The 27,549-nt window shown below is 38.7% G+C and overlaps 1 protein-coding gene and 1 long non-coding RNA gene across 5 annotated transcripts in view; one reads left to right on the forward strand and one right to left on the reverse strand.

Annotated features, from left to right (window-relative positions):
- HHIP (hedgehog interacting protein) overlaps window positions 1-24,397 on the reverse strand; it is a 94,359-nt gene extending 69,962 nt beyond the window's left edge. For 3 of the 4 annotated variants that reach the window (XM_074396862.1, XM_010338636.3, XM_074396863.1), the window contains exons 1-4: window positions 23,495-24,397; window positions 17,669-17,861; window positions 11,506-11,662; window positions 10,600-10,801 (exon numbers count right to left, since the gene is read on the reverse strand). In XM_074396862.1, the coding sequence (XP_074252963.1) occupies window positions 10,600-10,801; window positions 11,506-11,662; window positions 17,669-17,861; window positions 23,495-23,773 (831 nt within the window). In that variant the 5' untranslated portion in view covers window positions 23,774-24,397. The remainder of the gene's footprint in view (window positions 1-10,599; window positions 10,802-11,505; window positions 11,663-17,668; window positions 17,862-23,494) is intronic. The other variant, XM_003928012.4, reaches the window with a different exon arrangement.
- Window positions 24,342-26,921, forward strand: LOC104651397 (uncharacterized). Its single transcript, XR_744870.3, has 2 exons — window positions 24,342-24,736; window positions 26,628-26,921. It is a non-coding gene; the product is annotated as an uncharacterized LOC104651397 (long non-coding RNA).
- The last annotated feature ends 628 nt before the right edge of the window (window positions 26,922-27,549 follow it).

Here is a 27,549-nt window from a genome sequence, read left to right on the forward strand (position 1 = left end):
TGCCTCTCCAAGTCTACTCTTAGCATGGCTGCTATGGATCTTGTTTAAAAAGTTTAAGTCAGATCATATCGCTCCTGTTCAAAACCCTCCAGTGGTTCCCCATCACACTCATCTCACTCAGTATAGAGGCCAAAGACCTTAGCAGAACCTGTACACTTCGTGGCCCCACCAACACTCAGATGGCCAACTATGCAATCTCATCTCCTACCAATACTCCCCTCTTCCCTCACTTAATTCCAGACTGGGCTTCTTCCCCACCACCCCAAGTACCGTCCACTTCGAGGTCATGGTATATCTTGACCTTGACCAAGGTTTGAAAATTTACTTCACTGTTTCCTTGTACATTCAAGACATTATTGTCATTAACCGAAAGCTGAAATCTCAGTACATGTTGAGTTACTGCAGCTTTCAAAAGTTTAACTGGAACAATGATGATCATACAGAAAGACAATGCACCTATTGGGCAAGGAGGCAAGGTACCCACATGAACTCTGCATTGGGAGTTGATGACTGGGTTTCTGTATTATTATAAAGGGGAAAAATCAAAATAAAGCAAAGCATACCCACTATTTCTGAGCCTGGACAAGCATGGGGTCATCCAATGCCTGATCACACTGGACATTTCTCTTTTCCATAATTCTCTCAGAGACTTGAACTACTTTCCATTCCTCAGAAGTGGGGAGCAAGAAGGAATCTAAGGTATTATTTAGCCTAGTCCTCTGACTTAAAAGATGAGGCTGTCACGATCCCAGAAGGGATCATGCCACCACTGTGTGGCAACACTGGTGTCATATGGACAGTAAGTGAGTGATATGGCTATGCCATGATTAGTTCTCACACATCAAACTGAAGTGGGACATTACAGGAACGCAATCCATTAGAGACCAAAGGCTCTGACAATTGATGCTATCATCTAAGTTTATTTAGTAGTTTCTCCAGCAACTAATTCTTCTCAAGGGAAGAAGCTCACCTAGTCATGCCCAGAATACTTTTCAGCTTTTGTCTGCCTGTTTGTTTGTTTGCCCAGAAGTTTTATATGCATTAACATTTAATAAAGGCAAAATCTTAAGGGGAATAAAAAACCATCCTTGGACAAGGAGACATTGTCTGCAGGTTGCAGTTAAGGAATTTATGCAATTAAAGAACTATGTCAACTATAGGGTAAAGCATTTTGGTGCAGCAAGCGTAAGATTAGCCCCAGGGTGATGCACATAGACACCTCCGGTGTAAATATATTATTAACATCATGGGGTCAACTGATCTTCCAAATCCCTGGAGATTTAAACAGAAGCTTTAAAGGTGATACAGAGAAAAATCACAGACAGGGCAAGAGATGAACTATGTGGCTTTTTCAACCTCGGGTCACAGCCCTGAGTCCAGTCTAGGGTAGTAATTGATAACTTATGACAGATGTTTGGTGACCTGTGTGTGTGGAGACGTTGGTTCAAGTTTTGTTTCACTTTTCCTGAACAGATGTGTTCACAACCATCCACAAAGATATTTACACTTACGGGAGCCGCATCACCACATCTTTCCTAGAAAGCCTAAGAATGTAATGGAAATTGAATTTTGTTATTTCTATCCTCTTAAGAGTAGCACTTATGCATTTTTTTTTCCAATCTCAAGCATCTTTTCATTCACACACACGATCCTTTTTTTCTTTCTTAAAGGAATTCTTCTGAACAGTTGGAAACTGTGGGCTAAGGTTTCTTATGAAACAGACATGTTTCCCTATCTAGAAATAGCCTGAAGACAGATGCCATTTTATTTAAGTTTGTGATCTGTTTGGATCAAGATGGGTTAGAATAAGATGCTGGTTTAGAAACTGCTTTTTAGAACTAAACAGTGTGGCAAAAACCGCAGTTAGTTTTGCACCAACCTAAAAGTAAATAATTTAGATTTTTTTTTTTTTTTTGACGGATTCACTTCAGTCATCCAGGCTGGAGTGCAGTGGCACGATCTCGGCTCACTATAGCCTCCATCCTGGAAATAAGCAATTCTCCTGCCTCAGCCTCTCTAGTAGCTGGGATTACAGGCATGTGCCAACATGCCTAGCTAATTTTTAATTTTTATTAGAGATGGGGTTTCACCATGTTGGCCAGGCTGATGGAGCACTCCTAAACTTAGGTGATCCACCGGCCTCGGCCTGCCAGTGTTGGGGTTACAGGCTTGAGCCACCACGGGGAATGAATTTAGCTTTTTTTTTTTTTCTCTCCCTCTGTCATCAGGCTGGAGTGCAGTGGTGCAATCTAGGCTCACTGCAACATCTGCCTCCTGGGTTCAAGCTATTCTTCTGCCTCAGCCTCCCGAGTAGCTGGGACCACAGGCGAGTGCCACCATGCCTGACTAATTTTTGTATTTTTGGTAGAGATGGGGTTTCACCATGTTGGCCAGGATGGTCTCAATCTCCTGACCTCATGATCTGCCCGCCTCGGCCTCCCAAAATGCTGGGATTACAGGCGTGAGCCACCACACCCAACTGCTCCCTCCCAACTCCTGGCATTCTAAATCTGTGCTGTGAGCCATAGCTGCTAGTGGGCAAAAATATGTGCCTTCTTACTTTTCAGTCCCAGTGTATTTCCTTTGCAAATCCTACAATTTATTAACTCTATGGCAGACTGACACAAACCATGCTCCAAAATAAACACAAAAAAGACCGACATTACTATAATATCCAGGCTGAGAAAAACTACTATGAAAGCAAGGAAATGCTGAGGAAAGGTTGCTGTAGTTCCTGTGGGTCACCTGCTTTGTGTTTAGTCATCGTTAGGCAGGTGCTCCCAGAAACTCCAGAGCTGGGGAGTTTGCAGAGTGAGGTGGGTAGCAATAGCCTATAACTAATGTCAAAAGCTGATGCTGTCAAAAAGTGTTGTTTTTCTCCAGTAACACATTTAAATGAAAATATATCCTAGGTTTATCTTTCCGAGGTAAAGAAAACCCTTTCACATGCATCAGTAACTTTGTTTCCATGGGACTGCCATGTAATTTTGGTGTGAATGATAAGACTATTACAAGTTTCCCCTAAGTTATCGTTCACATACATTTTATTTTATTCCTTATTTATTATTTTTTTCTTTTTTGAAATGAGGTCTGACTCTGTCACCCAGGCTGGAGTATAGTAGCAAAATCATAGCTCACTGTAACCTTGAACTCCTGGGCTCAGGGATTCTCTCACCTGAACTTCCCGAGTAGCTGAGACTACAGGTGCATGCCATCACACTCGGCTAATGTTTAAATTTTTGGTAGAGATGGGGTGTTGCTATGGTTGGCAAGGCTGGTCTTGAATCCCTGGCCTCAAGCAATTTTCCTGCCTCAGCCTCCCAAAGTGCTGGGATTGGAAGTGAGCCACCAAAATTCATGTTAAGAGGAACTGTTTCAACACCAGGGTGCATTGCTAGCAGTGGTCACTGCAGCTTGTGAGTTGTTCTGGGGGCTGAGCATGTTTTCCTTTCTCTCCTCCTTTTTATGTTAGGATGATGGATGATGGCTAACAGCTTATAAAGCACTTCACATTTATGTGTGATTGTGCATGCAAAATATTAGCTGTGACCTTTTATTGTCTCTACTTAATGAATGAAGAAAGTGACCCTAGAGAGTTAAACAACTTGCCCAAGGCCAAACGACCAGTAAGGCTTGGTAGGAACAGTGGTCAGGACCCAGGCGTCTATCCCTGACTCTAGATGCTGGGCTCTCAGCCTCCTCATTGAGCATGCTGACACCAACCATCATCAATGCTGTTTACTGAGCATGCTCTGCAGTCTCTCCTCTCATGCAGCGCTGCTCATCAGAGGCACATAGCAGCATTGAGCAACACAGCACCCTGGTTGAGAGCACAGTGTCAATCTGGATTTAAAATCTGTCTGTGGTACTTGCTAGCTATATTATCATGGCAGTTTCCTTAATATCTGGGCCTCAATCCCTTTATCTGTGAAATGGGATATTAACACCTACCTGACAGGGATTCCAGAAGTAATCAGTGTAATGCCTATCAAAGTAAGTCCTTAAAAATTGGTGGTTATGATTAATAAGAAAGAAGTGAGTGTCTGCTAACAACACTTGCTTGAAGACTATAGTATTAAACTTTATTGTACACTTGAAATTTGCTAAGATAATAGATTTCTTAAGTGTTCACACACACACACACACACACACACACACACACACATACACACACACACGACTATAGTATCAGGAAATGATCAATTATCAAAGGGAATTCTGTACCAAAGGGAATTCTCTGCCATTTAGAGATAGTTCTGTGATGTAAGATATTTTCTTTTCATGAGGTAATGAAGCCAATGGAAAACAATGATAACAGATATCACCAATAGATTTCCTTTTTTTTTTTCCTAGTCAGAGATAGTCTCTAGAAGATGGTAGATATCTCACTTAGAGAGATTTTCTTTAAAGATGGCAGACTTTTTCTAGGGTCCAGATTTCTTGGTTTTTCACTTGTTTTAAATGATTATCATAAGATTTCTCAGATTTATAGCTTCTATGTCCTTTGCCTTCAAATCTTAGGTAAATATAAAGATATTAATGTAAAAATTTTCTTTACCTCTGCCGTGACTGTCAGGACCTAAAACGTAGGAGAAGGCAGGGCTTTCTCTACTCAACTGGAGAAACATTGCATCTGCCACTCCAGTTTCTGCCTCAGCAAAAAACATGATGGCAAATAATCTACAGATTAAACTGCCTTAAACTGACATAACCACATAAATGCACAGTTATACTTACTAAAAGGTTTTATCAATAGAATAGCAAATTCAAAAATAATAAAAGAATATCAGAAGCAAAAACTAACTCAACCAAATGGAAAATTACTCTGAGGTTATTTCACATTATTAAGGGACATTTTCCTTTATGAAAAATGATTTTTCTTTGTGGGCATGTTTACATTTAAAATTATATTAAAGTTATAAAAAAATTGAAAATGACATTTTTTCACAGGGTAGAGAGTATTGTGATATAAAGGATCAGCAACACTCAATAAAATAAAGATAGTTGCAGTCAAAGTCATGTCATCACTACCTTGGTATTAAAAATACCTGCAGTCAGAAACTTTACTTGCCAGAGACCAGGTTGAATCTCAGCACTCTGGGAGGCCGAGGTGGGTGCATCACTTGAGCCCAGGAGTTCAAGACCACATTGGGCAACATGAAGAAATCCCGTCTCTACTAAAAATACAAAAATTAGCCAGGCATGGAGGAACATGCCTGTAATCCCAGCTACTCAGGAGGCTGAGATCAGAGAACTGCTTTAACCCAGGACATTACGGTGAGCCTAGAATGCACCACTGCACTCCAGCCTGGGCAACAGAGCACGACTCTGTCTCAAAAAACAAATAAAATGTCTTTATTTGCAATATGCATTTCATTTATATTTTTACATGACATAAATGGTTTACACCTAGGATTTTAAACTATAGAAGAAGAAGTTGCTTAAAAGTTTTATTTTGGTGAAGACCATTTCTACCACTTTTTGAATAAATTTATTTATTATTTCCACCACTATAGCAGCTCCCTTTTAGACGAGGCTTAGTGACTTCTGAGCAGTAATCAGACAGGTCAAGAAGTTTAAAAATGCCATTTAGGATTCAAAAATATTCCACAAGGCTGATTCTTCTGTTGTAGTATTTAACAAATATGATTTGTTGCTTTCTTTCAATTAACACAGGCTTTATCTAACCTAATGTGTGCTTAAAAGCAGAATTCTCAGCATTTTTTCTGGGAAAGCATTTGTTACACGGTCTAATTATCATATGTGTATGTGTGTATAATGTATATGCATGTTATGTTACCAGTACTACTTTTGAAAAATAAATTCCTTCTCAATCTGCTTTGACTCATTTCACTCAAGCAAAAATACACTTCATAGGTTGCTTTAAGATTGCAAGTCAAAGAAAAAAATATAAAAAGTTAGGTTTGACAAAGTTCAGAGAAATGGAACATCAGCCTCCATGGTTGATGAACACTTAGATTTCACTAAACTTTCGATGCTCATAATTACATATGTGATTTACAAGCCTGCGAAAACAGAGGCTGCCCCATTAGGGCTTGCCCTAGTGGACTCTGCATTCTCCTGCACATGCTCCCGTGACTCCTGGGCACCCGGACTGCTGTCTCTCAAGAGCCCCACCTCAATGGGCTCAGTCACCCGAACAATCAGCAGCTTTCAGCCTCACGTTCTCTCCTGCCCTGGTAAAAGGACTGATTCTAAAAGCATCTTTTGAAATGAGTATACAAGTAGATAGAGAGGGACAGGAGTCCAGTGACACTTGTTCCAATGATAGACAAGCCCTTCAGCTTTGTGTGCTGTGTGTGCTGCCAGTGGAGGGCTGCCGAGGGTGTGAACCTCTTCATCCTCTGGCTACTCGCAAGAACTAAGTGGCAGAGAATGGTGCTTGCTAGTTTCCTTAAGGGGCCGCCCTGCAAAGTGACAGGTGCAGGCATGTCCTCCCTTTAACACACATGCAAAGCTAAGACTAGCTTACACATTCTTGGCAGTCAGGAGCGCTTTGGAGAAATTACACTAGAGTATCTTCTGGCGGTCTTGTCACTTGTAACAAGGGTTTACCATATGTAATCACAACCCACATATCTTAAGATTAGGAACAATGGCAATTTTGGCAACTAGCTAAACACCAGATTCCAAAATGGAACAAAAATGGTAAAAAATTAATGGGTACAGCCATTTCTCAATTAGAATTAACTTGAGATTTTTAAATACCTTTTTTTCCCAAATGCTATTTTGTATGCTTTATATGAAACATCTTACATGCTGCCAAAGTTAACCCCATTCCTCACTCAAGTTGGATAAGTAATATATATAAACTAATTAAATGACAAAAGGTACAGGGCAAATGACAACTGGTGTCCAACCAGCTGCTCTTAGTTGTTACGTCAGAAACAGGACTTAGATGTAGGCTTGGCAGAGAAAATATGTCTCATTCAATGTGTAACTGACCCAGAAGTCTGGCTGTTGACATCAGTGGTTTTCAAATTGGCTACACATGGAAATTACCTAAGAAAGCTTTAAAAACATATTGCTACTGGGTGTCAACCCCAGATATTCTAATTTTTGGGGGGATATAATAATTTTTTTTATCTGTTTGTTTTTGAGATGGTCTCGCTCTGTTGCCCAGGCTGGTGTGCAGTGGCACGATCCCAGCTCACTGCAACCTGTGCCTCCTGGGTTCAAGTGATTCTCCTGTCTCAATCTCCTGAGTAGCTGAGACTATAGGCACGTGCCACAATGCCAGGCTAAGTTTTTGTATTTTTAGCAGAGACAGGGTTTCACCATATTGGCCAGGTTGGTCTTGAACTTCTAACCTCAAGTGATCCTCCTGCCTTGGCTTCCCAAAGTGTTGGAATTACAGGCATGAGACATTGCACCCAGCTTGGCTATAAGAATTTTTGAAAGCTCCTGGGTGATTATACCGTGAAGCCATTCTTGAGAGCCACTAGTCTATCATTGCCAAGGACTTTACACAGAAACAGCTGGTTTTAGTACTTGCCAGAAGCTCTGATTCAGAGCTCAGATAAGCTCAATTTAAAGATTTCAAATCACCCGGTATCTTAAAGAAGTGTTTCTCTCTGAAGAGAGTACAATTTTTGTAAATTTTGCCCTTTGGAATAAAACAGTAACAGAACAATAATAATGCTGCATGCGCACATGAGCATACCAAGCCACACACACAATGAAAGTTTTAAAGTTTGTTCATCAATTTGACACTTGGGCCATTCTTCACAGTGTCAATATTAGTGATTAGCTTGCAGAGTACACTATCATCAAAGACACACCAAATCACTACATATGTTTAAAACATATTCCTGACTTATGCTTTAATCTCAATGCCACAACTTTTTTTTCTATAGCAAAAAGAAGTTAATTCTTTAGCTTGTGCTTTGCATTTTCTGCAGATTAACTTTTTCTCTGGGAACTGCAGACAGTTTAGCCCCTAAGGTACTACAAGTTCTTACAATTCAGGCAGCATGATCTTGGTGTTTAAAAATAAGACATCATATTTTTAGCTTCAGTCAGAGCCATTTAGGAAGAGTCTTTCAAGTTCCCTTATGATTGGCTCTTGGCTGAAGGTATCTGTCTTAAGCAGTTATAAGAATCAGGGTTGGCAGAGATTTAAAGAGATAAGCAAGTCCAACTCTTGGCCACAAAAAAGGTCAGTCTTTGCCATGTGACAGAAATTACTACCAATTCTTAATCGACATTAGCAGACAAAGAATTCCAGATTTTTTGTATAGCCAGCAATAGATTTCAGAAACTCTTATTATCAGGAATTCTTCGTTATGTCTGACTTAACATATTCCTACTGGTAATCAATTGATGTAATTGTGAAGGGCGTCTGCACCGTGGTTTGTGTTATTCTCAATTTCAAACATGTGGCGGTTGAGTTTAGTATGCATTACCAATTCTGTGATTTGAGTATTGCAATTAATACTTCAGTCTGTTAAACAGCTTTATGCCCCCTCTTAGAATTTTAAAACTAAAAAAGTAGAGAAGAGTTGATACATATAATAATTAATGAAAATTCTTATTTGCATTATTTATGCAAAATGATTATTGACAAACACAGAATACTGTCTTAAACATAAAATAACTTTAATATATTAAAGAAGCCAGAAATAGCTGTGAAAATGCTTGTACATTACATGTCTTTGAGGGGCAACCACCAAAATCAGTGCTATGACCAACTCATGAATGTGGCAGCATCTGCCTCATCATACTGACAGTGGCCTGAACTCTTCCAATCAGGGACTTCTATGGGGAGTTCAATAGACACTGAAATAAAGGCTACCTGCAGCATAACCTGCTTGAGGTAAGAAGGATGTGATCGCATTACTCACTGCACACACTCTGTCATCCATGTGATATATTCCTATCTTCTTAATGTAATTAATGTTAAAACACTAAAGGAATTTAAAATATTGCACTTTAAAATATGTCATGTAAGTTCATGGGAATAATAGATTTTGAAGTATATTTTAGGCCCCAGAAACCCTGGAGCTCTTCTGGAGAAGAAGGTCCAAATTCTGCAAGTTTTTTTTTGCAAATTTGGCCACGTTCTGCGGAATTCCTAGAAGACTGCAGAACACACATACTCAGAACCGAGAAACTATCATATCCTTGCTTGCACAATTTCATTGCATGATGAAACATCTCCATGTCAGAACCGAATTTTCTAATGAATCATCAGAGATCCCTATGAAGAGGGTAAATTGAAATAGGAATGCTGAAAAAACCCTTTAAAAAGGTTTCTTATATTTACATATATAATATTTACATATTACATATTTAAAAGGACCTCAAATTGAGGTCGAAACAAGAACAACAGTTCTTGTTCTAAAACCATTTTCCAGTATTCTGAGCCCTTCTTACATCTATATTTGATCATACATATCTTTTTCATACCAATAGTTTTACTCAAAGCACATTTGAAAACTATTATTAATATTAATTCTCTCAAATATTCTCTCAAGCATTTGAAAATATTTTTAAAGCAAATTGGCAATAAGTATTATGGTTATAATCTTCAACTGAGTAATGCCCCTCCTGTGAATGCATGTTAAGGAAGTCATCCATGATAAGATTAAATAAAATGCACAAGAATAATAAACAACATTACTTACAATGGTAAAAAGTAAAGACTGAAGTCATCTAAACTCTCACACAATAAGAAAATGAAATAGGTAGCAGGAATACATCTATATTTTTTTCTGACTTGCTTCTTCTGATTTGGGTCTTCTTACCACTGAGTAGAGCACACCCAAGCAAGGAAGAGTTCATTTCTATGTGAGCAGGAGACTATAAATCCTCCTTCAGTCTTTTTTTTTTTTTCAGTTAAGAAGTGAAAAGGATAGCCTGTTCTTTCCAAATCATATTGTTACTTCGTTTCACTCTAAAACACGCAGGAGCTATTAAATGTGTCTTAATTTTAGAATGCCATCATTTCCTTAATAGTTTAGTACTGCTAATGTTGTACTCTCATGAAACAAACTTGACAATAATTTTGTTTACATACCTAGGCTATTTAACACGAGAATTCAAATTAGAGAAGTGAAAAAGGGCAATATATGTTATATAGACGGCTAGTTATAGAAATATTTGACTTACCTGTAAAAACACTGTACAAGGAAGTCATACTATAAGTTGCATTTTTTTATGAGACAGACTCGAAAACAAAGATGGTGAAAGAATGATTTGCAGTTGTCAAAATAACCAAAAGACCTCTTTGCTTCTACTAGCAAATGTTGACGTACAATCCTGTGCTATGACCATTAAACAACATTTAAAGAAATACTTTATAAAGTCAAAGATTCCTTTAAATTTGTAAATTACATAGGGAAAGTATGTCAAATATCAATTAGATTGCACAGCACCACAGTCAACAAATAACAGAAATTTAATGTCACTGTCCTAGTTTTTCAGGTGCCATAATTATTGTTTCCTTATGTTGCCCCCTTATTTTCTCCTGCAAGATTCTTTCTTTTATTACAAAGAAATGCCTACACTGAGGAAGGTAACACTAAAATAAAATTAACATAGCCACCACAAAAAAAAAATAAAATTTAAAAAGCCAACCTTTATTCCACTTTGAACAAGTTTGTGAATGTCCAAATAAGGCTCCTTGAAAATTTCTCCTTCAGGGGTAAGTATCTTCACATAACCTTCTTTTTCCAGAATGAAGAGACGGTGCGAGCCATCCCCACTATGCAGGGCACCAACGGGCTGCCGCAGCCCACTCACAACCTCCTGAATACAGAAGCAGTTGTGTTTGTGCTTTCTAAACAAATTAAAGAAAACCAGTAAGCTTTCTTGAGATGAAGGAGATAAGGGATGCACTTGGCATCCTGTTCAAACTCTATTTCCTGTAGGAATCATGGTTTTGAGAACCATGAAGTGCTGCTAACCCAAGGGTCACAATATAATTCTTTTAAGTGGTTCTTTTAAATTCTTTCAACGGTAAACGACAAAATAGTTCCCTATCAGAAAGTAGAGAATCAAAACATATATATATTTCCAAATATCATAACCTTATTTTCTCATCTTTCAGTGACAATAACTAAAATTAGTTTTACTCACAATAAATAAACCTTACAGAAGATACGTAAAGAGAAGGCTGTAAGATCTATTTATAAAAATCTGATTTGCTAATAGTAATTGTGCTGAACATTTTCACAGTACCATAGGCTAACAACAATTGTAAAATTCAGGCTTAAAACTATACCCATAAAATTCACATGAGTCATAGAGAAGCCAAGCTTATAATATAAGATTAGTAGTCTAAGTATAAAAAGTATTTAAGCTATGATTTTTGAGAAACAAACTACCACAAAGAAAAAAACTAAAGCATCTGGAGGATATAGCTGCTGAACATAAGCACAGACAATTGATTCACTGTCAAACCCACAAGATTTGTCAGTTGGGGTTTTTTTTGTTTTGTTTTTTGTTTGTTTTAAAGATTAAAGAGCATTTATCTTTATGAACCTGCTGATCTCTTCCACTTTGTCGTATTCTTCCATCTGGTCCAAGTAGTTAGATGCTGGTCCTCTGACTTGTTTTCTTGGAAAATCTGGAAAGCACAGCCCGCCATCTTTTCTTGCATAGTAAAAGCAAAACTCATCTGCAGTTGTTTGAAGGAAACCTTTAAAAAATATAAAAAGACTCATTAGAAACACGTAGTGTCATAGTAAAACCACCTTATTTGAAAGATATAAGATGAGGAAAACAATTTTTAGAAACTAGATGGATATTTTAGGAAGAGCCTAGATTAAAATGAAAAGACATGCCTGTAATTACAGTACTTTGTGAGGCTGGGGCGGTTGGATCACCTGAGGTCAGGAGTTTGAGACCAGCCTGGTCAACATGGTGAATCCCTGTCTCGACTAAAAATACAAAAATCAGCTGAGCGTGGTGGTGTGCACCTGTAACCCCAGCTATTCAGAAGGCTGAGGCAGTAGAATCATTTGAACCTGTGAAGTGGAGGTTGCAGTGAGCCAAGATCACACCACTGCACTCCAGCCTGGGCCACAGAGTGAGACTCTGTCTCAAAAAACAAATACATAATAAATAAGAAGAAAGAAAAAAATTGGGGATTGGGATTTCCATTTGCACTTTAAACAAAATTTAAAAATTGTAGTAAAAATAAAATAACATTGTATTGGGTATTTTTAAAGGCTCCTGTGAAGTACAAATAAGGCAAACTTGGCATTTATCTTGTTATTGCACTGATTTCTTTTCAAGATTCTCTAGTTACTGTATGTTGTACTTGTGAGCTTATCTCATCAATATTTAGCATTTTGTCCTACGTTACTAAATAAATTCCTCAGATGAACAAACTAGAATCAAGAAAGAAACAGGCTATCCGGTGCCAGTTTTGGTTATTTTACAAATTTTAGTGTATTGCAATTCACATAAAATTAAATAATAAAGCTAATGAATAACAAAGTCACATGCTATGATAAATAACTGGCTGTAATGATCAAGCAATGAATTGATGCTTGATCATTATAAGAGAGACTTCATTTTCAAATATGTAATTGCCTTTTTTCTGCACCTCACTTATAGGAGATAATGATTAATTTGTAATAGAAAAATTATATTTAAAATATTCCTTCAATCTTCTCAGAAATATAAGCGACTCACTTAATAGAAGCTAAAAGAAAGATGTTTTCTCTTTTCTTACGCATTAAATATTTCATCATATAAAGAGAGCTATCTTTGAATATGAAAGAAAAGAACTTTATGGCAAAAGGGTTTTGATATTACTTTTACAGTTTGAGTTAATAAGGTGTTACCTTTCTGGGACATATTAAAAAGACTCACTTCCACATGCTAATGATTTCTGTTTTCAAAATAGGATGATGCTACCAGAGTCAGCCTTATATATGGTTCTAAATTGCTGCTTCTGGTCTTAGACTTTATGTTATATCTAAAGTTTTGATTTTTATATGACAAATTATATTATCATACCTCATCAATTTTGTGATAAATGCACTGAGTAGTTCAGTGGAAATTTACAAGTTGTATAACAAGTTCAGATTTAGCAAGGATTTCTAAGAATAAGAATTTGGAATCAGCCAAGTGAGACTCATCAATGGTGCATAAAAGACACTACAAGTTTACTTTCTGTGTGCTTGACCGAGAACCCCTCAAACCTAAAACTTATCTTAGAATGCGAAGGTCCCAAATGGTTGTAAAGCTTGAAGTACATTTTGACCTAACTTTTGAGTGAGATGTATTATCGTGACCTTTCTGAGAGAGACTCTTCCATGCCAATTTCTGACTGGGCTATCGGAAAAGATCTTGTCTTTGGCAACCAGGCAAGTAAGCGCAGATGTCCTTGGGAGTGTGTGTGTGTGTGTGTGTGTGTGTGTGTGTGTGTGGTGGGGGCACAGAAAAAAAAGAGACAAGCAGCTGGGAAGTGCTCCATGGGAGGGGTAGGCAAGTGGAAAGTTATCTTTCTTTGACAAAAATTCAAAGATTAGGAACTGGGGAGAGGAATGAAGGCCATAGAAGCATTTGCTCATCTTTGGCAATTCACCATTTGCAAAAGATAACTTTTCCCATCCCTTCTTTAATGGGTAACCTTCAGATGAAAACTGCCTAATAAGGTTCAACAAGTCTCCTAGAGGTAAAAAGGAAAGAAAAATTAAATTTACTCAATTGGGTTCGTTAAATCAAACGCTTTGCAAAGTTTTGGGCTAGATCATATTTTGGAAATATTTACCATTAGGCAACAAAATCTTCATATATTTATTATGCATGCAGGAAGACTGTCATACTATGGTCATATTTATAACTGAATATGCGAGTGAGACATTTAGTTTTAATGTGATGTTTGCCTGCAGGGTCACAGAAAAATTGCAAAATGCAATTCAAAAGAGATTTCGAACTTGTTTTTTTTTTAAAATGTGTGCTTCAGCATTGCTGTCTACCAACCAATACCATCTTAAGGGGAAATTAATTAACAACGCTGGTGGCCAATTCCATTTTATAGGGAATTAGTAGCTGGGACAAACATGAGGAAATGAGACGTCATTTTCAAATGGAATATCAAAAGATTAATGAATGCATATTCATAAACTTGGTGGCTCCAGAGGTATGATGCCTGCTTGGCAAATTAAGAAAAAATAAAGAATGTTAACAATAAATTTACCCCAAGTTTCTTACGTAATTTAGACAAACTGAATAGCCTAAGTGTAAAAGAACCAGCTCAGAAGATTTTTACTTAAAGACATGGGTATTTTCTTTTTATGATCATGTAATTTTGCTTGAATTTAAGTATCTAATACTTTTTTTAATGCTTTACCTTAAATGACCCGATTCTGCAGTGAACAATAATGGATAAGGAGACATATTTTAACATTTTTTGCCAGGGAAAATGTAATTTACTTAATGGTTCCCTCTTGTTTGGCATTTTATTGGAAGTGCACGTTTAGCTCACTTGGGATCATCATAATATAGTCAGGTCTACTAATAATCAGCGAACACTGAATATTCCAGCAGTTGTATTTTTTTAAGTCCTGGTCACTTACCGACTATCTTGGATCTGTAAATGTTCTCCTGGATCATGAGACTGGTTCTGCTGCTATACCACAGAGCACCCTATAAATACTGACATGTAAGATAAATGCTTCCCGTGGAGGATTATGAGTTCTCCCTTTTCTCTCAGCCTGTATTCCAGAGAAAAGTTATTTTTCCTCATTATAAGTGTTGCTCGTCTTGATAAGGAAAAAAAAAGAGCTACTGACTCATTGGGAGTAAGGCCTACTCATGAACATATTCTAAAAGAAGTGGTGGATTTTGAAACATCCATCTATTCCTTCTGGTTTACTCTCCTTGAGACTAAGAAGACACATGTGTAAGTGAACTGACCAGGGTTAGGAATGTCTATGGACTAGAAATATTCAGTTTGAATCAAACCCTTGACCTTGGCCTTCTTAGAAACAGGATTAAACCAATTGAACTAATTGGGTGCAGACATTTCACACTACAATAACCTACTGCTGAGAAGGTGAGGTCGATGAGTAATAAAAATCATTATGACTACAGGTATAAAGGAAGAAGCAAGGCCAACTAGATGTCCACTGATATGGTTTCCATAGAGTATGTTATACCGTCTTTTAATGATCAGCAAAGCAGCTACCCTGCTCAGTCAAGCAGAAGAAAAAACTTGCAGAGATAAGAGGAGAGTTTTTGGCATTTTTAGAAGTTTTGAGAACTTACTTCTCTAAGTGAATTCACAACTGGAGAATATTATGATTAATAAAACTCTAGTGTATACCCACTATATTGCTTTGTAATATCTTTTCCCATTTTTGGGAAAATAAGCAAACTATGACTATTTCTTAATTGAGCTTTCTAGAAAGTAGCTATCTTGTGGGTATACGAATATGTTAAAGTGACTGTGCTTTCTTAAAGCCATGAAGCCAAAGCAAATGGTTAAGTCATTTATATGTACATTTCTTCATGTATTGGGCAGTAAGGAAAAAAATGAAGATGTCTCTGGAATTATTTTCTCTCTTCCAATTTTTTCATCATTTGCCTTCTTTTAGCAAAATACATCCCATGGGGTACCCTCCTCTTCAAGTTTTTGATTTGTAGAAAGATGAAACTATTAATGAGGACAGTCAAAATATGTTTAGTTTTTTCTAAAAAAGAAACACAAAGTAGCTGTTTTCCAACACTTCGAACTTCAGAAGAAAGTGAACAATATCATTAAATCAACTTAAGGGAAAATGATTAAAAATTTGCTTCTGTAGTAATTTCCAAAAAATCTGTGTTCCACAATTGTAAAGACGGTTTGGTGCTGAGGGCATGGGCTTGGGGGGTAGGGACTGATCAGCATCTTAGTCATTGTACTTGAGGAAATGGTAACCTACGTGCCAACGATCAATCCAAGTAACAAATCGATTAGCATAAGTAATGCAAAGAGTGTGTTACTACAGCTCAATTTTGGGACAAGTAATTAGAATGATCATTAGCATTTGACGCATGCAGGGGCAGCCCCTCTACTTGTTGGTAACGCCTTCCAGACTCTCTGGAAAGCACCCTTGCTGCTCTGTACACCTCTAGAGTGGAACTTTCATCTGGATATCTTTCAAAGCAGCCTGGGTGGCCACCAAAAGCACTTGACATCTTGATGCACTTCAGCAGTTTTACATATATACAAACTTTGTAGAAAAATAAATTTGTCATTCATCACCACATATGTTGATCTGGAGAGCGAGGTGCCTGCAGTTTTGGCTCTGAGCTGTTTGCTGTGCCCTCTCTTTCAGTGTATTGCTTTTATTTTATTGTTTTTTGGAAGCTAAAAATTACTTCAAATATATAAAGACCCCCACAGATAAGTCCCCAAATCTAGCATGTTGTATTTATCTAAAGTAGATAATGATAAATAAAAATGCTAAGTGCGGATATCACTTTCAATTTATAGTCCTACAGGCAAATGTGTAAGACTTGAAGTTTCCAGCAAACATTTATGGTATCTAATCTGTTATCACTTCTCTGGAGGCCATCTAGGCAACCGTGACCTATTCTACTTTGCTTTGGGGAATGTGATAAAGAGGAAGAAACAGTTGCTTGAGAAAAGGCCTAGGAACACAGCTGTGGTTTATGAAGACAATAATAACATTTTCATATTGAATGGGTTTAGATATATGTTATGCTATATGCAAGAGAGAAAGCAACCCTAGTCAAAATGTTTTCTAAAGTTATTAAGAGAGCTATATTAAAAAATGCAAAAATCCACACTTTCCTGGGTCAGAGAAAAAAGTAAAATGTACATAGCACTTTAAAAAATTCTCTCAGTGCATTCTATAGTTCTTGAAGCTTGCCTTTTTCTTAAATACTGCTTAATCTTCAGTAGATTTGTGTGCCACTTTGCCTGACTAAACAGGATCTGTCTCATTAAATTATTTTCTTCCAATATGTTGAATCTTCCAACTAAAGCAACAGCAACTAAAGTTTACAAACTTTTCGTGATAAAAATTACTTAATGAATATTTATGCTTATTGGGGTCCAAAATATGATAGTGACTAGATATGTTCATGACACTATACGTGTAAGAACGTCCATATCTCTCCTGTCACCTTCTCATTGTACAACATTGATTAAGGTGTGTGACTCCTCCCAAGGCTCAGATTTCCTCATCTGTCAAATGGAGAGGACACTACGGTTCCTACCTACCTCACAGAGTAAAAATCAGCCATTTTATTGAAAGTGCTTTGTAAGATATTATTTTTTTGGATTCCTAATCATATTTTATTTAAGGGTCTATCTTACAAGTTAGCGGACATTCTCCAATTTCGTATCAGCTGTGTAAAAGACACTGCCTTGATATTGATGCTGATGGGTAAAGAAGGTACCAAGAAGAGATTTGGTGTGAAGATTACCACCTGTATTATCAGTTTAACAAAAAATATATAACAAGTCAACAAAACCAATTATACTGTTTGCAGACTGAAATTACAATACTCCCTTTAGAGGCAATAAAAGTTATAAATTTGGAAATGTTAATTAGGAGGTAAAATAGGTTATTTTTAAGGGCAAGATGAATTTTACAAGTCTTGTAAATAAGCATTTAAAAACACGTATCTTACAAGGAGATTGCATGGTGGTTTATTTCACTCATGCACTTCTTCTTACCTGGAATATGGCCTCGGCAAGTGTAAAAGAATTCTTTGCAATAGTCTTTGCAGAGCAGAGGAAGTACGAGGTCTCTTTCCAAGACTTCTCTCTCAGGTGAGTGGAACAGGCTTTGAGAATGTGGAGAGCAAAGTGCACATTTGATTTCCTCCAGTAACTTCCCACACTCTGTGTTGTTGGTAACAGAAAATATCTGAAAGCCATACATCAGAAACGATATTGTTTTAGTTAGGTAAGGTTTAGGTTTAGTTATTATTATTATTTTTTGCAATTCTGTAAGTAGAACAGTCTCATTTAGCCAGTGAAGTTTTCTGAAAAGAATTACTGTGTCACAATACAGAATGCCTTTATAAGGACACAAGTACAGTCTCTGGAACCGAGCTGGGAGAACAAAGGGCAGGGATACATAAAAGTGCTTCTTATTCTTGCAAATCAAAGACATTTCATCTGTACTTTAGGTGTAAAAAGTTAAAAGGCTATTATATTTAGATTCTTTAAGGTTTTATTACTTCATTCTTCCTCAAAGTGTATACTGAGTGATATTTAACTTTAAAGTTCTAACCTTTATCCAACTGTGTGCAAAACAGAATTTTTCAAGACATGGCTTATTTGTGTCTTATGTGAAGATCTATTTCATTTCTGAAATTCTTAATATGTTAATCTTAAAAATGTACTCGGGTTACATTTTTTAAATTTCAATTAATTTTCAATCTGCATACCGCATTAGGGAAAGTTTTCTAAAGTAGGATAATATTTGCCTTTCATGTTTTATAAAAATAATATCTAAAGTGAAATTGAACAGGTTAGACCAATTATTATTATTCATTATATCTTAGCCAGGAAAAATGTTCTAACTAGGTCCTCAGGTATGCTATATCTATGAACAAACATAAGAATTTAATAAAGTGTTTTTGAATAATATGTAGTAAATTTTAATGAAAAATGGCAGACCTTCATCACAATTTTTTGCAATGATATGTCTTTTATTTCAATAAGACCAATTTGAGTTATTGATTCATTGAGTTTAGCAATTAGTAGACAGAATAGATCTTGTTGTCTAGCAGTAACTTTAAAAACCTGACTTCAGAAGCTTCTTTAATATATATAGAAGACAATGACAACACAATATTTGACATGTGAAATGTAGCTGTCTAAATCAAGTATTAATTTTTTTATATGAAAAACACAATAATGGAATTGAATTTTATACCTTTTCCCAATTCATCTAACTATGTTCATACTTTATTACTTCTTTAGAACTGTCAACCAAAATTAACATTTTAAATTCTAGAACATTGTTTTAAACAAATATTTCATTCACTAATGAAGGTTCTAATTTGAGTAAATCTATGGCTTCTATTTTTTGGGATAATGATATTCTAGGTAATCATAAAAATTTAAATCTGCAAGAGCAAAGTAACTAAAATAATCATTGCATATAAGCATGCTGAAATTTTAGTATGCAGCAAGTCCAATAAAAGTTTAAAAAATATATGATGCATTGTAGCTACACTATTCAGAAAAGTCATTATTAATCACAATTATATTTACAGTCTTATCAATTTATTTAAATAACAACTGCTTAAATGGATAAAATCTTCTAAAAGGAAGCATACACTACACCCTTAGAATTTGCATTCCAAGAATGTTTTAAATGTCTTTTATTGTCCATACTCTGGCAAACCTCACCAGATCTATTCAATATTAATAGTGTTCAATTCTGTTCTGTTTGTTTGTCATATAACAGTCCACTAAGAACAAAACAATTGCAGGATGCTGAAGCCACCCTTTTTTGCTGGCTGAAAACCTGGAATGCAATTACCTTTTGTTTTGTGGAGATTATGCATGCTTCCATTTTTTATAGCTGAAACAAAATGATCCTCATATACTCTCTCAGCTGCTGTCCAGGAAGAGCTTGATTTTAGTGCCTAAGGAATTTTGTCTTTTACAATTTTTGGAATGTGTTCTGGCCACAGATCTCTCATCAAAAGTTTCAGAAGTAGGATTCAATAAATTATCTGAAATCAAGTATAATATTATTCTTTTTAAAGTTTCATGCTGTTCCGGCCCAGCAGGATGGTAACATTTTGCTCTGTGTGAGGTCTGCAGTGTAAATACCTATTTGAAGATAGATAGAGCCATCATTCTGGCTTTGGTTTCAATGAACCAATAGTCTTATTGAAGTCAATTAAACTGACTCAGCCAAAGCAGCAACAGTGTTTTAGACAGATGAGTCTGGGTGTGTGTCGGGTGATTTCTACTTTTTTGCCTATGTGTCTGTGTCTTATATAGGTCCTTAACTTTATTTCTGACGATGCTATCAATCTTAAGAAAAAAAATTAAGCTAATTTCCTGTTTCGATTTTTAAAAGCCGTATATGAAACCGTCAAATTACAGTGGTTTAAACTAAATATACTTCAGAAATCATGTAAAACTTCGAAACATTATTACAGCATGCCTAGTAATCATCGTGGCTGTTGCTAATTTATAACATCTGGCGGGTCATCCTTTAATCTTCAGCCACACGAAAGTAAAATCCATAGAAGAAGGGTAAGATAAATAGGGGATACACAATAAAGTGTGGCCTCCAACTATAGCTTATCAACAAATAGTAAAACGGGTGACAGAGACCTTCTGTATTTCTCTTTATTTACCAAGTAACTAAACAAAGAGGGCAAAAGGCACCCACATGGGCTCTATGAGGAAACAAAAGGAGAAAATACATGACAGTATATTAAGATGTCGCCTTAAGATCACTTGGTTTACAAAAAGTTATTTCTAAAAATCATATGCCTACAAGGTTGTTCAGCTGTTGGGTAGAACACATGTGTCTCTCAACTATAGTGCTGGATTATGTCATTAAAGAGTTCAGTTTCAATTTTAGGCTAATATGTAAATAGATCATTGTACTAAGGCAGCTGTTAAAGGGACCCCAGGATGAGTTATTTGTTTAGTTGGATGTGTTCAACAATAGCCTTTGTCCCTGAAAGAGCCAGAGCAAACAAATGATTGTAAAAGGGCACACTTGAAAACAATTACTTTTCACCCATTCCTTGACAGCTTTGGCTGTGAAACCACCCAAGGTAGAGAGAGCTCTATGCCTCTGTGGCTACAAGTTAAGTTTTAGAAATGGGGGTTATACCATTTGGTTGCAGATTCAATTTGCTTAATGAGAATTAGAGCCTTTTAACATGCTATATTTAGAAAGTGCAATAATATTGCTAAGATAATATGACTTCCTAAATTTTGACAGTAATTATTTGCCATAGTAAACAATCTCATCACAATATACAATGTTATTAAAATATTTAAAAAATTAAAATAAGAGCACAGTTCCATGGCTAAAGAATTGAAGTCAATTCTAGTTCACTAAAGAAAATTTCTTAGCTGTGAAACAGGACTTAATTGCATAGCTGAGCATGCTAATATTTCTACTATCTATTTGTCTAAGAAATTCTTCCTGTAGGAAAAAGCTACTACTGTAGTTTCTTGAAAGCCTGCAGAAATCTTTCTGGGGATTTTTTTTTTTCATAAACAATAAAGGGCCCTTTCAAATAGCAATCATCCCTCCTGTATACACATTATGAAATAAGATCCTAACATATATTATAATCCAGGAAGGCTTACGGGAAAAAGGGAAACACTGAAGTTTATTATAAAATAACATGTTTTAAAAACTATTAAAACTTGAGAACTAACATAGGTCAAGAATGCATACGCATACCTATAGCAAATCTCTGTTTTGAACAATTTGGGTATTGTTAGTTTATAAGCCACTTGTAATGGAACCAGCAAAAGTCTAGTGTACCAAAGTTAACTCAGACACACTTTCCAAATGAGTAAGGGTTTGTTGGAGATTGGAAGCACATAAAACAGAAAGGAATATGTATAGTTAACATGGCAGATTGCTTCCTAAAGAATGATTTCTTTAAAAAAGTTTTTATATAACTACTCTTAAGGAAGATAACTCCCCTCAGTCCCGTCTCCTTTTCCCTTCTCCCCACCATTGAGTCAAGAACAAAATTTTCATTCCATATGTCCCTGGAAGAGTTCAGTATTGCAGGGATCTCTAGATCATCAGTTTATTCATAGCATGTATTGCACCAAGGAGGACTTAATGGCAAATATTTCTAAACTTTTCTCTGAATTTCCTGGTTCTTTAGGGCTGCTGATAAAACCCTTAAGGTGACCTGAATGTAGCTGTTTTGTAACTTAATTCAATTGCAACACAGGAGCTTCATGACATTGTCTTGAATAAAATCCTGGAATATCTGTTCCCTGAATCTCAGGCTCCTGCTGCATATGGTTAAGAATAAAAAGAGAGTTGCAGCTGAAAACCTGCAGCAAGACAGTTCTCACTCATCTGGGAATAGAAGGAGTTGGACAAATGCTCCCTCAAAAGGCATGAACATTTGGACAGAGCTGGGGACTGAAAGAGAATGATGTTCTCTAGTTTCACCCATTAGTGAACCAACTAACAAATACAATGGTGTTGTTGTTATTCTTTTGCCATAAGCAACAGGACTCTGTGTGTGGGCAGCAGTTTAGTGGGGAGGAGGATAAGTCGACCCCTTTTTGTCCTATTGATTTTTTCCTATTTGCATGACTTGAGCAAATTAAATGATGCAATATGGCTTTTTGTTACAAAACAAAGTGAGAGATACCACCCAGACACATATGTTGATTCGTAGGAGCTGTTTACATGAGAATAGAGTGAAATCTACCGTGAACTGAGCATAAAAATTAGATTCAGCCTGGGTATTTTTTTTTTTTATTATTATGCCTGGGCCAGCAAGACTGAAGCACAAGTTTTCCAAGAGCCTCTCAGACCTTGACAACTGGCAGTGTTCTAACAGAGGAATTCTTAATTAAACCTAAAATGGGGAAAGGGAGGGGGAGCAAAGACACCTGATTGTTTATTTCACGTGCAGTGATTGTTAATGATGTGACCCAGCAATCATTCCTTGGAGTACAGTAGATACCACACATGATTGCATCTCCTGGCAAGAATGAGATTGCAAACTCAAAAATAAGCGTGTCTTTACAGTCAACAAACACTATGCTGGTATTTAGTTAAACGTATTAACGTATTAACACACAAGGAAAACGTAAATGCCATGACTCTTAAAACAAATTCTTAGAGAAGCTCTTCCAAGACACCTAACTGACCCTGAAAGCCTGAATTTATAATTTACAAAATGACAGAGAATCGTCTCCTTTTTATGTGACAAATAACGTTCCAGCAAAATCTTTCGCCAGTTTTTTTCGGGTCCCTAACCGGAGGACCAGAAGTTCCTTTCTGTTGGTTTAACTAATGTAATGCAAGACACCCCCCTCTGACGGGGCTGGGGATCATAAACCAACCATGCTTCAACATCCTTTACGACTCAATCCTCTCCCTAACCGAGCACGTGGAGAAAACGGCACAAATCTTTTTACCCTAGAAAAATAAACCGGAAACCACAGCCACCTTAATTTACAGTTTCACCGCAGCCAATGCCCCCATTCGATCCAAAACACACTGTTAATCGCGATTCTTTTAAAATATTTACCCAGCCCAGGGTGCGGGTACCGCAGAAGCGTCTGTTTTCTGAGACAGGCAAGTTTGCACAGCATCCCCACCGTGGACTCTGGGGGCGGGAATGCTGTTTGCTTTACCACAGAGGAACACACAACGGAATCACGTTAGCGCTTTAGAAAAGTTAGGAAAAGAACTCCCCCAAAGAAGTTTTGCCCTTCTTACAGCCACCGGCTTTGCCAGAGCCACAGGGAACCCCACCCAGCCAATATGCCAAGTACGCATCCGTGAGGTCAGTGAGTGCCTACCTTGTTCTCCAGGCGCCCCAGCCCCGGGCTGTCACTCCGCAGGCAGCAGGACAGCCGAGGGTAGAAGCCCCCGCACAGCATCTCTCCCCCACTCAGCAGCTCCAGCTGGGACATCATCCTCCTGTCTCTCCTTTTCAGGCGCTTCGGGGGGTTCCCATTCAGGCACCTTCTCCTCCTTGCTCCGCTCCCTTCGTTTCTTTCCCCAAACTTAGCATCTCCTTCAAAGAAGCCCAGAGCCACGGCCAGCAGCAGCAGCTTAAAGGAGAGCATCTTCAGCATCGTCTGCCCAGAGCAGCAGGGGCTGGGCGCGGGAGGATGGGGGGAAACGCCACTGCCTGCCCAACAGGGGCACTAGGGCGCAGCTCCAGGAGGAGGCTGCGGGGCTGCAGGGCACTCGAGAGGCAGAGGGAGGTGGCGGGGACAAAAATATGTACAGCGATGCAACTTTGCAAAAAATAAAAGACGCGGCGACGGGTCCAACGCCTTAGGGGAGCCAGAGGAGCCAGATAAAGTTGTGCAGATGACACCGTTTGCAGTTGTGCCAGTGTCAGTTGGGTTGGGGGCTTTCTGCTGCAGCTGGGAAGTGGGAGGAGGAGAAGGAGTTGGAAGAGGAGGAAGAAAAGGAGAAGACAGCCACAGATGTTCACTTGTCCGTGTAACGGGAGTTGTTTAGGTGGGACAGTAGCAGGAACAGAAACGGCGACGGCGACGGCGGCGGCGGGGCAGTGCTGGGCTCTAGATGATGCTGAGGTCTCCTCTGCCGGCGGCTGCAGCTTCTCACACAGCCTCTCATGTTTCGCTCTCTCTTTTCTTCTTCTTTTTAACTAGCGCGCGGGGAGGTGCTGCCACAGCGCGCCCCTTGACGTCACCGCTTCTCGCGCGCCCCCGCCCAGGGTGGGGGAAAGGGGAGGGGGCGGCCCCCGCGCGAGCGCGTCCCCCGGGCCCCGGCGGCCTGCCGGCTGCGGCGGGGAGGGGCGGCGGGCCGCGACGGCGGCGGACGGAGGGGGAGGGCGGCGAGCCTTCGGAGCCAGCCTCGAGGGCGCAGGACCCACCGCGCCCGCCTCGCCGCGGCGCCCGAGTGGGGGCGTCCACGGCTCCGGGTCCCTGCGGGCCTGGGGCAGGGGCGCAGTCCGGACCTTCCCGGACTGCCTGGCTGCTGCAGCCAGCAGGCTCCTCTCTCCTTCCCTCTTCCTCTCTGCACTGCCCGGGCTAAAGGCGGCCAAGCTGAGGCTCCGAGAGAAAGTGAGTAAGAGTGGGCCGTGGGAGGTGGGAAGGGAGGGACCCCTTCCAGGGCCATCCCCACCCCGGCCCCCGGCCAGCCCCTCGCCCCGTGGGAGGGTGAACTAAGTGGGCTGGAGCCGACGGGAGGGAGGTTTGGGCCCCTTTGTCTTTCCCAGCCGCACGGACACCCCCTTTTTCCACACTGACTTTCGATGTGAAGCTCAAGTCCTCAAAGATCTTTCTTGGGGTCGAACTTAGAGGCAAGGGAATCCCAGATGCGGTTGCGTACGCTGAGAGGGTTTGGAGACTCGTCCTCGCCGGAAGTCCTGCAAACCACTGAAGTGGCACGGACGCGTGTGCGCAGAGTGGGCGGTGTGTCCGGCTGCAGGCCGAGCCCGAGTCAGCCTCCCAGAGTGCTTGCCTTGGTTTGGGCGGGTTAGTCCCCGACCTGCCCCTGCCCCTGTCAGGGTCCCACAAGTGTCCGGGAATAAGCTGGGTCCCGCTGGTGCCATCTGTGAGCACAGGTAAAACACACACACACACACACACCGCCCCTGGGGAGAGATTTCCCTGGGTGTAGAAACAGGAGTTAGATCTGGAGAAAGAATTAGAATTAGTTGTTGAGGGCGTGCAGAAGCACTGTGCCCTGCTTATCCCCCGGTATACAAATAAATTAACCTTTCCCCCAGCTAGACAAAGTCTGTGTAAATAAAGTGTTTCTAAATAGATGTCTACGTTATCAAGGGCAGTGACTTGACGTTTACCGGATTCCCAAAAGTTAGCATCAGGAGGAGCTTCTACAGGGTTGCACACAAAATGTGCGTTTAGCCCACTTGGATATTTAACAGAGGAGCCGATTTCCAAGAAGATGGGCTTTGATGAGCAGATAAGGCAGTTTTCCCATTTTGGCAGTGGAGGAATATTCACCATATTTGGATTTGCTTCACTTGTTGGACATAGATTTTACCAAGCGATTGCGAAAGTTGGTGATGGGTGAGGTGGGCAGTTGATTAAATTAATTACTTCTTCAAAGTGGTCCCAGTGGCTAGGTAAGGCTTCTTTTTCACTTCCTGAGCCTGGATATTAGTGAAGTTAGGTTTTTCCCAAAAGAGATGACACATCAGAATAAGTGAAAAGAATCTGCTAGGATGTTTGGCCCACTCCTCAGCTAAATGTAGGGCCCTGATGACATATGTAACATTTCCCCCAGGGGCTGTTGTACACACGACTTCTTCATACATGTGGTTGTAAGTGCCACTTTGGATCCCACAGCCTATTTCTTGTGATATTCTTTCTGCTTTGAGGACTTTTCATATAAAATTAACCAGAGAACTATAAAGACTTTAAGACTTTAAACTCATTAATAGATCTCGAGATGAATCCCATCAAATTTAAATCACTTGCACAATTTCATCTCATTAGGTAGTTTGAGTATGAGGAATCGGGACCCAATATGGGGTGCTTTCCACTATCCAACATTTTATTCCCAAATGCCAATTTTATATTCTTTTTCCAAAATAAAAATCCTTCTAAAATTGCATTTCAGTGGTTTGCGCCCCTACTTTGATAAATTCATGTTAGTAGTTTTGAAACAGGCCTTTTTTATGGCTTATAATTCAAGTCAAAAGACACTTAAAGGTAAATTAATTTTGGTTTTAAAATACTATGCATCTGTTATAACCCATGACCCTAAAATATAGAAAGTTTATAAAAGATTACTGAAATGAGACATGCTTGTTATTTCTTGACATATGGAAACTAGAATTGATTTCATCTGCTGTTTGTCTGAAAGTCAATTAATTTGGTCACTTAAGAGATAACTTGAGCTTATTCTTCGTGTTACTGATATAATTTCTTAATAGTTACAAAGCAGTGTTATACAAATGGACTAACTTCTGGTTCTTTTTTCCAGAGGGAAAATTGCAGCCCTTGCCTGCAACCAGGCTGACAGCATAATTAGGAATCAAGAATCAACACTGGGTTATTTCTTCAGATTAAACCTAGAAAGCCCCCTTGGAGGCTGAAGTGGGGGAGCATGCCATGCATAAACTCGAACATGAAAAATGGTCTTCCTTCATCAGAGAGCTCTCCCTCTTCAACTAAACCAACAGAGTGATGAAAAGAAGGGAATCCTTCCTGACCGAAATAATCCAGACAATCAAATCGGCCTTTTTTTTTTTTTTTTTTTTTTTTTTTTAGCAAGAAATGGAACAACACAAGGTTGTCTAGTTCACATCTTCTGCTCATACCACCACTGAGCAACCCCCCCAGGACTGTCCCCCAGGTGCAGGTCATGCCCTGTGCAAGAGCACCTGAAGTGGGAGCTGAAGTCCTGTCCAGGCTCCATTCACCAAGCAGAGCTTATGTTGCTGTGTGTCTGTGTCTACCCAGAGGATGTGGGTGCTTTTTGAAATGTGCACCAAGGCATCTTGTATGAGCTAGCACCAGCTCAGACCATCCCACCTTCATACCCTGGTCCTATCCAGGATTATATTCCCTACTTTAGAAGAGTTAATGATTCTCATGAACATACTCAGTTTATTATAAAAAGAAATATGTGATACAAATTGAAATTAATTTTAGATGTAAAGTTCAAACTATTACATGTATGTGAATTATGTATGTATGCATATGTATATATCAAGACTTATATGAATATACATTTTTTGTGTATCAGAAGTGATGACTATTTAACTTTGGTGTTTAAAATAAAATTATTTTGGGTTTTGGAATTCGTTTTATATATGGAGTTTTGGCCTTCACAGAAAAATGTACTATTTAATTCCATTTCAACAAATAAATATTAAGTGTCAGGTACTGTACTAAGCAATATA

Source organism: Saimiri boliviensis, chromosome 3 (genome assembly GCF_048565385.1).
Source record: "Saimiri boliviensis isolate mSaiBol1 chromosome 3, mSaiBol1.pri, whole genome shotgun sequence".
Classification (NCBI taxonomy): domain Eukaryota; kingdom Metazoa; phylum Chordata; class Mammalia; order Primates; family Cebidae; genus Saimiri; species Saimiri boliviensis.